This window comes from Arvicanthis niloticus, chromosome 23, assembly GCF_011762505.2.
Source record: "Arvicanthis niloticus isolate mArvNil1 chromosome 23, mArvNil1.pat.X, whole genome shotgun sequence".
In the NCBI taxonomy this organism is placed as follows: domain Eukaryota; kingdom Metazoa; phylum Chordata; class Mammalia; order Rodentia; family Muridae; genus Arvicanthis; species Arvicanthis niloticus.
This window is the reverse complement of record NC_133430.1, coordinates 13,626,394-13,638,457: the sequence shown is the minus strand read 5'-3', so window position 1 is coordinate 13,638,457 and position 12,064 is coordinate 13,626,394. Positions and strand designations below refer to the sequence as shown.

Here is a 12,064-nt window from a genome sequence, read left to right as displayed (position 1 = left end):
TTGGAAGGGTTAGTGGGGGGGGGGGGTCAGCAATACAGAAGATTAAATGAAAGGAGAAGAAGCCCTGTTTTCAGACCACTGCTGACAACTAAACTTCAGCACCCCCCCCACACACACCCTCATTCTCAAAGTCCTCAGGGAGGTAGGGGCTCCTCCCTGCAGAGATACTGGGTTAGTATGTGGGATGTGGGTCTGGGCAGGTGAGATTCTCTGAAAGGTCAGTCTTCTGCCTCTACTTCCTCAAATTCACTCCAGCCAGGAAAAGAACACCAGCTTTGGAAGGAGTGAAGGATGAGGTTGGGACTGCCCTCAGGGAGGTGGCAGCTCTTCCTGTCCTGGGGACATTCGGGAAGGGGCAGTACCTTGGCAAATTTGAGAGTCTTTTAGGTATGGCAGAGTCTTTGTATCCAGCTGAATCCAAGGGCCTAGGTTCTACCTAGAGGTACCCACTGCATTTGAAAGTTTGCCTCACCATCTTTGGAGGCTGCCTGCTTTGACAAGGACTCTTTTTTTTTTTTTTTTTTTTGAGCTTTAGAGGTGTATTTTGGAGAGACTCTGGAGAACGGGGAGACACCTTACAGAAAACCTTGTTACAGTATACCTTACAGAAAACGATTGCTCACATTTATGTACCCCAGGGGCCAGTTCTTGGCTATGACCTTTGGGGATGAAGATTCTATTTTAGTTAGGATGCTAAGTTACTTTAAAACGCCCTATAAGCTGCAAAGAATTGGATGCGCCTGGGCTTGAGGCCCGGTCTGGCCTGAGAGGCAGCGAATCTGGAGGAAGGCACATGGAGGCAGGTTTTTGAACTCCTGCAACTAGACACCTGGTGGGTGCACTGGTCGGGCATCACAGGGTGAGGGACAAAGGGACAAAGCTGTTACTACTTAGCAGCCATCCTCTGGTTCCCCAAGAGGTAGGAGGAACTCGGTGAGATAGTCCAGAGCTTCCATGATGAGAATAGAGCAAAATGTCTAGGAAGGAGGGAGGCAGGCCAGGAAAGGGGAGGCGCCTCTCTCACCCAAGTCCTGGGTCTCCAAACACTCCATGTGGGTGGGGGCGTCTCACACCCACCCACACACCCACGGCCACATTCGCTGGCTCACCTCTGCATTCCTATGAGTATCAGGCCTCCATGGGCCACATAGCCGCCACCTGCTGCTGTAACCCCAGTACAGGGGAACCTGCATCACCGTTTTCCCTCCATCAGCCCTCACCCAGGAGCGGGTCCCCTTTCCTCTGGACCAGGCTGAGACTACGTCTTCCCGGCCCACTCCCCAGCAGCGACGTGGAAATAGAGGGAGGAGCTCTCTTGCCGGCAACACCAGCTTCCCCTGCCCCCTCTCCCACTGGAGCTCCCCCTTCTCTCCCCCTTCGTTCCCCTCCTTAGCCCTCCCCTCCCCTCCCCTCTGCCGCAGCCCAGCTCCTAACGCGTCAGCGTGGGCTTCCCGGAGCGAGTCGCTAGGTAACAGGGCTGGCTCCGCAGACCCGGGCTGGGGAAGCCCGCGCGCGTCGTCAGCATCAGCATCTGCGCCGCGGGGCGGGGGACGCACTGACCCTCCCCTATAGGAGCCTGCAGACCCTCTCGGCTGGCTCGCAGTCCCCTCCCTGAAAGCCTTAAGGGCTGCTATTGCTGCCGCGGAGTTGCCCCTCCCCTGCGGGGACCCCGACGTCGCCGCCCTCTTCTCCTCCCCCGCTGGTCCGCACCACTCTCCGCACGGCCAGGTAGGCGACCCTCCGCTGCGGTTGCGGTGGCCGCCGGTAAGCTGCGATCTGGAGCTGGGGCGGGGACTACGCCACCAGCGGGGCGGCTCGGGCCACAGTGGCCGGCGGACCGGCCATGTGCTAAAGTTTCTGGGGCTCGGCTGCCCGGCGGGTGCGCGGCGCGGGGCGCAGAGCGCGGTGGGTGGGGCGCGCGGTGCTGCCCGCCCCCGGCCCCCGCGGGGCGCAGCTCAATGCTCTCTCTCACGCTTTCTTTCTCTCCTTTCCCGGGCGCAGCCGCCCTCCCAGATCTTCCCGCCGAGCCCAGGCGCGGGGCATGAGGAGCCCCTGGGTGTCGCCTGCAGACAACCCAGCCTCGCGCACACCTCGCCAGTCGCTGACAGGGACATGAACAGCATGATTGGGTTCCGGTGTCCGGCGGCCATCCTCAGCCAGAGGCGGCCAGTGGGTCTGCGCTGCTTGGGAGAATGAGGCAGGAACCCACGGCTACCTCTCTCTCCTCTTTCTCCTCGCCTTCCTCTGGCTCCCGCGCCCCGGACCCGGGCCGGGCAGTAGCTCTGCTGCGTGCCCTGCGCGCCCCCCACCTGCCTCCGGATGCTCTTCTCGGTAAGCCAGGCCCTTCGCCTCCGGAACAAAGCCCCTTCACAGGGCTCGGAGGTTGCCTCTGCGCCCCCTCTCCAACCACTACCCCGTGCCTGGAATCTGTCCCCAAACCCTACCTGGCTTCTAAACTGCCTAGGTGCTTTCAAGACCCGGTGTTTTCCTGGGCTGTCTGGGAGATGGCAGCGGGCTTGACACGCAGGCAGGCAAGAGACCTGTTTGTTCTAGATAAGCATCTATGTGTGCAACCTGGATTCAGACTTAATCACTAGGGGGAACTGGATGTTTGGTGGGTGTCCAGGCAGTGCTGGGCGGTGTATCTCCAAACCGCTCCAAGGAAGTAGGATTCTCCTCCGTATTTCAGATGAAGAAACTGAGGCCCAGAGATATTAAATGGGTTAATCAAGGTCACAAGGTGGGAACCAAGGTGCTCACCACCTCATCAAACTGATCCTTTGGTCACAAACGCCTGCTTCATTTCCTCCACCGGCTGCTTCCGTCTCAAGAGCCACTGCATGTGTGTGAGACGACTCCTTCCAATGACTGCCGAGATGGAAGAAATGACTCGGAGAATGGATGTACCATTCACTTCTCCTTCTAGTGATGGCAATCTTGACGCGTGCTGTGACTGGGAAGCGTTCTCTTAGTTCAGATTGAGGGGGCGGGGGTTGTTAATTCTTTTTCCTTGTGGTTTCTTTCCCGGCTCTGTTTTCCAGGGCCCTTAGAGGAAGCTGAACAGTTTCAGTTACTCCCATGTGTCCCCTTCTATGTTGTGTGTCCCAAGCAAGTTCACCCTCAGTCTTTTCCCTGGAGCAATACCCATCAGCACCACCCAGGCTGGTTGTACAGATATTAGAGATAGCCGCTTCACCAGGGACTGGGGGGCTGATTCCAAATGGCCATAAGGCAAGGGCCACCTGCGTCCTGACTCACAGTTGCCATCTGTCTGTATGTCAGCAAAACTTCACACTTCTTAACCTAGAGGGAGAGGGGATAGCTTTCATACAGACTTGAGGCTCTCTGCTCACCTGTGCAGCCCGTGACTTTTCCCCCAAATGCATGTAGATTTTCCTAATCAAGATCTCTATGGGGGCAACTGCTTGGTCCTTGTCTGAGCACTTGTTTACGGGGTTGAGTATTTAACTTGTTTGTCTAAACCATGTGGAAAGTGATGGTCTTGGAGCAGTGGAAGACCTTTTGCCACAGAGGCCTCAATGCCTGTGTTAGGGGTTGGGGGTTGTCTCAGTTCCTTCCTAGCTCCAGAACTCTGTGAGTCTAAGAACTAGTGGGTCACAGGCCTGATAGTTGGTTTCCAAGAAGAGTACTCTGGGACAAAAGAGCGGTGAGAGCCTGGTTCAAGCCAAAGAGGTGCTATCTCAGCCGTAGTGCATTATCTAGTAGGTAAAAACATAATGGCTATAAAATGTCCCTAGAGGCCAGACTAGGGTTATGGGATAGCTTAGGCATTTCAGTTGAAGAGATGATGACCTTGGCCCCTAAGAACTGAGAAAATTCAGTGTAACACCTTGACATATTAAGGGGCTGGGAAGCAGCGTGGCCAACAGGCCTTGCTGCCCTCTGAAAAGGATCAGTTACAGTTTGCAAGTGAATCCCAGCCTGAGACATCAGTGTGAGGATAACTTAGTGGAACTTTCTTTGCTCTCTTGCCTCTGCTCTCTGGTAATTTTGTTAGTGACCAGTGAGCCTTCAGAGAAGCTTTGAGGAAAAGGGTGCCAGCAGGCTGCTTAGACCCTCACTGGATCTCATTTTATTTGGGGCTGTTAACTAGAGCTAAGTGCATCAAGTTGACCTATGGGACATTAATGGGTTGCCATCAGTCTTTTTAAAGATACAGATGAATGAACCTTTTAAAGCAGTACTGAATCCCAATGCGAATGGACACCTGCCACCTTCTCCCAGAAACTCAGCTCCCAGCAGGGTTTGGTGGGTATTTGAAAGTCACAAAACTGGGGGGGAAAGCTTCTTTTATTTTTGACGTGCTCGTGGGGTCTGTGGAGGGAAGGCAGTGCTTCTTGGAAGTGGCATTAATCTCCCAGTGCTGTGTGTTTTAGGTCCTCATGATTAACGGGTACCGTTCTGAATACAAATGAGTGCAGAGAAACGCTCTTCATTAAGTCACTCCCGAAGATGACAACATAATTACGGAATAACGATTTTTGGATCGTCTATCATACCGCTAGCACACAAAACTGGATCACACAGCACACCATCGATTCCCCGCTCTGATACTTACTTTTTAATTCGTTCGTTTTTCTCACATCTCACGCTCTGCTTTTCCCCCACACACGTGCGCAGTGCCATGAAAGTGGACAGCACACACTAGAGTTTTCCTTTTAAGTTTTGCATGGCTATACCCACTTCCTTCTTAGAACTTCTCAAAAGCCAAGCACGCAGTACCTAGGCTGGCCTCTGGCTAACGTTATGTCTGAGGTGCTTGGATTTCTGTGGGCGGGAAGGAGGATAGTAGGTATGGTGTATAAATGAATCAGATGAAGGCGATTCCTTTGTGGGCTTACCTGTCTGACAGGAAGAGAGGCCACTGGCCTCTGTGCTGGTGAGGCATGCTAAGTGCTGTGAGTCTCTGAGGTCTTGCGTGTTACACAGTGATTGTCACTGAAGATGCTTGTGTGGACCGATCACATCAAGATACACAAGCAGAGGAAGGGGCCGGGAAACTGCCATTCATTCTCTTGTGAACTTGGCTTTGTAGCCTGGGTCAGTTCATTCCCGTCTTCTGGGCCTAGACTCAGCTCTGTACGATTGGGGCTTTATGTTTATACATACATGTGTATGGTTAGTAACGGATGATGTCCTTCCACTCTCAACTCAAAGAATCCTTAGAGTTTGTCCACAGCCGGTTATTAATAGATCCAGAACTCTATGTGCACTCCGGTTACATAACGCTTTCAATTAAACATCCATACAAACAATGAAGACCCGGACACTTTAAAAGATGCATTGTGTTGGCTTAAGTGGAGCCTCAGCGCCCTTGAGTGCAGGGTGATGGGTCTCTCATCCTGAGAGACACATGCCAGGTTCCCCCAAACATACCTGAGAACAGCGGAATGAGCCATGACCCTCTCTGGGATCCATGTGGCAGGAGACACAAGAAGGGTTATGTAATTTGGGTCAGTGGGGTAGGAAGAACATGAAGTCCTAGATACAGGGTTTCAAAGTCAAGGGACTTGGGGATTTTGCCTCTTTCCCAGGTTATTCCTGGAAGGTAAGGAGGGGAAGATGATAATTACTGCTTGCATTTGTTTTGAAAACTCGAAGTATTTAATTAGCGCCCTGAGCTCCGTGGAAGCTTCAAAGTGTTGAGGCACCGTAGCTTGGTATTTCTGTCAGTGTCTTTGTGCAGTCAGCCCTCCTGTGGCATGTGGGTAGGTAGCATGCTGGCTGGGGTCAAGGCTTCGTATTGAAGTCATTTTTCAGACAGAGAGGAAGCAGCCACCAGACCTTGAACACCTTGGACCTTACAGAGCAGACATTGTCCAGCTCCTGAACTAGAGTGCACGGCTGGACTCAGAGTGCAGGTGAAATCTTCAACTGGCAGAAGTATCCAAGTGACACAATCTAAACCGCTGTTCAGAGTACACTTGAGAGGGAATAAACCACCTCACACTGTCACTCGTGTCCTCTGGTGCTGCAGTGTCTGCTAACCAAAGTGTGCCCTTCCTCCCAAATTTTTAAATAATGCCACTGTACTAAAAAAAGCATGTGGAAGATTTGAGGCAGAGACCATATGGAGTGATTCAGCTATTGATAGACTTCTGAATTGTACTTTTTTAAAAAAAAAAAAAAAAAAAAAAAAGGATGTCAGATTTCTTTTAACAACCGAATAATGTCAAATATGTGTGTCCCTAAAGAGAGTCAGAACGAAGCCGAGTGTAACCTTAAAAAGGTTGGTGCTAGCCGTTCTTTGGGGAAGAGCGAAAATAACTTCCCCAGGTTCCACATGCCCCTGGGGTTCTGTGGGAAGTGGTAGGCAGATGACACCCCAGTCCCTTTAGAAGGCACTGCAAGCCTATACCTGCTGACAAGGGACACAGGATAAAAGTTACATAACAGAAACTTTCAAAGGTCGGTTTTTCTGCTTCTACCGGAAGCCAGTGAGTTAATCCTTCCAAACAGCACAGGCAGGGGATAAATGTGAGGCTTTCAAAGTCCACCCTCAATATGGAGGAAGCTCAGGACTTAGGGAGCGTGGGTTCTGAAGTGCTCAGAGTGTGAGCATGGTGGTGGTGGGGTGGCCGTCGAAGATGGCCTTGGAAGCTGAGCTGTCTTTATTCTTTGCTGTTTGCTGTTGGGTTTGCAGAACTTCTTCAGACCAGACCTCCCCAGGATGCAAGACTGCCCGGTCCCACCTGCAGCCCATAATTTATGGATACTGAAGGGAGATCACTAGAACGCATGATCCCTGGCTACGTGGCTTTACATTGTAGGAATGAAAACTCAGCCTGGATATTTTCTCCAGCAGCTGACAGTCCAGTTCTGGTGTCAGTTTTACCCATGTCTTCCTAGTGATGTCTTAACAAAAGAAACCCCCCCCCCTTCCACCTCCTGTGGACTGCCAAGCTGCTCTGGTGCCAGAAGCTTTAAGTTTCATACGAGGTGATTCATGGGGGTGTGTGGGGGAGCCAACAGAATGAGGTAGAAAACTTGATGGTGATTCAGCCGTCATCCGTAAAATACCAGCAGCCTCCTGGCGCTCAGCATTGAAATTTTATTTGCTAAGTGAGAGTTCCCAGGACTTTATTCCAGTGAGACCTAGAGAGTTCAAACTCCGAGAGAGCAGATGGGTGCCTGGGAGCCCTAGTGAAACTTTTAGTACGAGTGGCTGTTAAAAAGTAGAAAGTTACTGACGCATCGGTAGCATGTGAACGTTGGGAATTGCCCAGGACCCGTTAAGTTGATTGGACTCATTAATGTTCATGTCTGACACGAGCGCAAGATTCATTCAGCCAAGCCATTCTAGACATTCATGTTGTCTGTGTATGCCATCAGACAGATGTCAGTGGCTTTCTGGGGTTAAACCTTACACCTGGTCTGGCCCTCCCAGTTAGAGAGGTGTGTATAAGCGTTTGATGTTCTTAGGTGATGGGAAGCCTGAATCTCAAGGTCAGCATGTGGCATCTCTGAGGGCTGATGGATTCCTAGTGGGTTTTGCTTCTTAATAATTTGATCTGCAGTGAGTTGCTGTGTGCACCTCATTTAGCATCAGGAAGCTAAGAAGCAAACAGGGAATGCCCAGGGCATTTTCCCATCAGCCTCTGAGTCTCAGCCTGGATGTGCTAATGTAATCGGGGGACCTCACCGATGGCTCCTGCTTCCTCCAGCCATAGAGTAAGCAGTAGAGCTCAGGTCTTGCTACGTCTGCACCCGCACACTAGCGCTTCTTGAATTCAGAAAGTGGATGATAATGATGATCACTGTCTTTTAATGACAGCGACAGCTCTCAGATTTTTTAAGTGACGCGAACGTGCTTTATTTTAAGCAAAGCGTCACCTGAGAGCTTAGAATGATTTGTGAATGTAGGGGCGTCTCCTCCGCTTGCTTTACTGAACACTTCTGAAACAGTAAGCCCTGCTCTGCAGTGCTAAAATCTGAACATAGAAGTCAGAAGCCGACATCCTGGGCTTTCGATCAGAAAAGCGGGAGTGGAAAAATCCACCCGCTTTCTGAAAGGGAGAGCTGGAGCCTGTTCCTCTGTCACTCTAACTGACAAGATCAACATCGCCTCGGTTCAGAAAGTCCCTGTGGGTGGGTGCAGCTTCTATACTCAGGCCCGCAGGCGGACACCCTTGTGGCACCTCCTGGAGCTGTGGTCCATATGTGCAGTCCTGGCACCATCTCCTCCACCGGTGGCTTGCCCCACTCTGGTACTGCCCGATGAGCAAGAGCCACACCATCTTCCTCCTTTCAGACACATGCCTGTCGTTAGCAGCTTGGTGATAACTTAGTGCACACAGGCTCTGTTCGACGCTGAAGCGACCATGGTAGACAATACACCTTCAATGTGTGTGTACAATACCCCTGCCTTCTGTCAGGGAAGCCACCCAAAGCCAGGAGGACTTAGCTGTCACAGTGGGAGCTGGAAGCAGGCTGGGTGAGGGTGGGTGGGGTGCGACTTAGGGGTTCCCTTGTTAGCCCTTCTTCTCCCTTGTGTCCCCTAGGTGCCTAGGGACAAGCCAACATCCCACTCATGCCTTTTATAGGCTTCTGTACCCGTCTAGGCCGGAAGACTGTCACTGCCTACTGGTTTTTTTTTGTTTTTTGTTTTTTTTTTCCAAATGTGCCCAGGTACCTGGGCTGTGCTGGCTCTGGAGAGCTTGCACATCTGTAGAATCAGAACCCATATCTGTGTTTCTAAAACTCCTTCTAGGTTAGTGTCATCTCAGGCACTTGTCATCTCTGCTCTGAATGCTCTTTCTAGAACACTTCCGATGCCTGGGATTGTCCCCATCCCATCCCCACCACACCTCTGCCATCCTCATAGGCTCCCTCCCAGCCTCTCTTCCTGCCCCTCACTGCCGGCTACAGCTTGTTTCCGTGGGACGTGCAATGGATTCGTGTTCCCCTCAGCTGGCTCAGGGAGTCTCAGTGCCTGTTGTGTCCCTGTAAGGCTCTGCAGCATCTGGTCTTGAGTCTCACCTGCTCTCTCTCTCCCTGCCTTCTAGTCACACTGATCTGGCCAGACTTCAGTCTACCTGTGTGCCCAGGTGTGCCCTCTGAGATCCTGGGTAAGGTCATCTGACAGGAACTGCCATCTCCTGCCCCATTGTTTGAGAATCCACAGAACCTCTTCTCCTGCCCCTTGGGGATGAGCCTCAGCTTCCGGCTTACCATCCCGGCAGAGGCTGACTTCGAAGTAGCTTCTCTAATTTCCGGCACGGTGTTATAGGATGACTCATTGTTACAAGGGCTGGATTGCCAAAGTGGCTCTAGAAGTGTCTTTCAGAAGGAGTTTCTAGAAATAGACTGTGTCTCTCTTGGGCTTGACTATCTCGTCAGCTGTCTTAGACCCCCAAGACCCCATCTTTGCTCTCCTTTCCTGACTCACAGGTCCCTTGCTACATCTAGGCACTGTTGTGGCTCCTGGACACTAGTCTGAGGTTGTAAGTCAGGAGCTCTGCTTTCTTGCTTCCATGCAGGTCAGCAGCGTCCCTCTCCGGCTTGCTTTAACGTCTTCAGCCTAAGAAGAGCTCCCCCGTCTGGTTCATCGCCAGACCCTTCTGGTATCTTGGTTGAGCAAGCCACACTCGGCCTTACTACTTTGTTTCAGACACAGAACTCAAGGGCGATCTTAGCTTGTGATTGGGAAAATGTGGCCTTCAGGGTGGAATATGTGGCTATCACGTGGAGTTTAGTGCCTGGAAGCCAGTCTCTCCACCAGCACCCCCTAAAGGTCACAAAGACTTCCTACATTTCCACCCTCCTCACCTATTGTGCACACATGTGTTTGTGTACACACACACACACACACACACACACACACACACACACACACACACATGCCCGTATTCATCCCCATTCATGCATTTAAATCTAAATTCCACATAGGAAAGAAAATGCGTAGTATTTATCTTTCCGAGTCTGCCTCATTTTACTTAACCTAATGATCTCCAGTTCCATCTGTTTTCTCCAAAACGACACAATTTCATTGTTGTGACCAAACGGGACTCTCTGGTTTCTTTACCCTTTCGTCAGATCAGGGCACTGTGGCTGGTTCTACATCTCAGCTGCCGTGTTTGGTGCTGCAGGAAGCAGGGGTGGCCGGGTGTCACTGTGGTATGTCAAACCAGAGTCCTCTGTGGATACACCTGGGGTAGGTGGAGCTGCACCGGAGCATGGGTCTTTTTTAGCCTTGGTTTTCTCCGTGTTACCAACTGAGGAGTTACATTGTCCCTGTTTGTGCTGAGGCGCCAGGGTCAGGATGCTATGGAGGATGAAGGCAAATGAGGTGATGTTTCTTTTCAGCAACTCAGTTGGAGAAGCCTGATATGTAATTACCTGTAGCTAATCAGAGTGGCCCTCGTGTTCAGAGAGGGCAGAGATGGAGCGTGTATATTGTCTAGGGAGGATGGCTGAACTTTGTCAAGCAGAGAGAAAGGGGGAAAAGCATTTCTGGTTGGTGGGAATGAATGAATGAAAGCAGTAAGGCCTGGAGGCTGGAGTGTGGCAAGTACTATTGCAAACTGTAGTGCTGGGCCAAGGTTACACAGGCAGAGGGCGGGGCCAGTCCTGAACTAATGGGAGTGGGCCTTGAATGCCAGGTTTAGGGGTGTTCCCTATCTTGCAGGTGACAGGGAACCATGAGAGGTACTTGAGCAAGAGTGTGGGTTTTAAAACAATGTCTGGCATTCCTGATCCTTGGTGTCCTGCCACCTAAGCATAGAACAGCAAAGATGATGTGTGGAATGTTGAAGCAAAAAACCTTATTCATTGCACAGGAATGAGCGTGACTGTCCGGTCTGACCACCAGCACTGTTCCTCTATTTGCGCTGTTTGCTCCCTCTGGCTGATCTTCTAGGAAGGTCCTGTTGCACAGACCCTGCCGCCTTTGACCTTGTTGGGCTTTGCACGGGAAGCCAGGTAGATGCTGGCTGCAGCCCTGGCTGCCCAGCTTTTGTGGACAGTGGCCAACAGGAAATGGAGTGGGCAGTGTCCCAGCCTGATTCACTGAGCCGTGGGGCTCCCCGTGTCTCTGCAAATGCATTCAGGATGCTTCTGGCCTGAAAACAGCCTCCCAGACCCACATCCACAGCTGAGAGAATCCAGGGCACCAGCATCCCAGAGCTCTGCCCTGGCCATGGCCATGACGGGTGGTGGGAAGAGAGGGTCAGTGTTTACAGCCACTAAGACCTGATTTGAAGTGAGCATGCTCAGTGGGGTGGGCAGCTTGTGCCAAGTGGGCTGGAGAAACGGGACAGGAGAAAGTGTGTCCCTGGATCACAGGTGGTTACACGCATGTTTCCTCTGTTTCCCCCACTGATCTACCAAAAGCCTCCCCTACTAGCCAGTGGGCAAATTCTGTGGGATTATGAGGGAACCGTGTCCCTGACAGGCTTCTTCAAGTTGCCGATGAGCTTGCCATGCCAGGAATAACAGGCATGTGAAGATAATGCTCTCTGAAGGGTTCCCGCCCCTGCTATGGATGGACCTGGAAAGAAATACAGTCGTAGTCACCAACAGACCCCCTATAGGTCAACAAACTAAAGACCAGAGGTGGGAAGGAACCAGCCCAAGGTCACCAAGGGACTATGAATGTGACCCAGTCATTCTGCAGCCACCGTGATTTCTGAGGTTGGCTTGGGCTCACGACTGGCTTGTGTCCACCCGAAAATAGGCAGGCGTGCTCACACGACCATGCTGGCCCCAGGCCCTGGGCATGTAACACCCACTCCTCCCTTGTGGAACTTAATCCTCCAGCTTTTTGACTCTCTGGCCCTTTGTTCCCTCCTTGGTTTCCGAAGCTTGTGTGGGTCTTTAATGCTAGCTAAGGGGAATTCGAAGGCTGGCTATTAAAGCAGAGCCAGTTGCCTGAATTTGTGTCTGGGAAGAGATGGGTTTGTGGTCTGTGTTCGAGCTCTGGGGGTTGGGGTTGGGTCTCTAATTGCACCACTGGGTTCTGGGGTGTCAGAGCTCCTACACCTACCCTGAGGTCTGCTTGAATTATCTCTGCACATCACCCTCAGGGGCTACCTTTTTTTTTTTT

At 51.7% G+C, this 12,064-nt stretch overlaps 1 protein-coding gene across 2 annotated transcripts in view; it reads left to right on the top strand.

Moving 5' to 3' along the window:
• The first annotated feature begins 1,415 nt into the window (after window positions 1–1,415).
• Window positions 1,416–12,064, top strand: part of Tunar (transmembrane neural differentiation associated intracellular calcium regulator) — a 47,000-nt gene continuing 36,351 nt past the window's right edge. The window contains exons 1-2 of one of the 2 annotated variants that reach the window (XM_076921267.1): window positions 1,416–1,728; window positions 2,002–2,331. In XM_076921267.1, the coding sequence (XP_076777382.1) occupies window positions 2,320–2,331 (12 nt within the window). In that variant the 5' untranslated portion in view covers window positions 1,416–1,728; window positions 2,002–2,319. Of the gene's footprint in view, window positions 1,729–1,942; window positions 2,332–12,064 lie in introns of those variants that run through there. The other variant, XM_076921268.1, reaches the window with a different exon arrangement.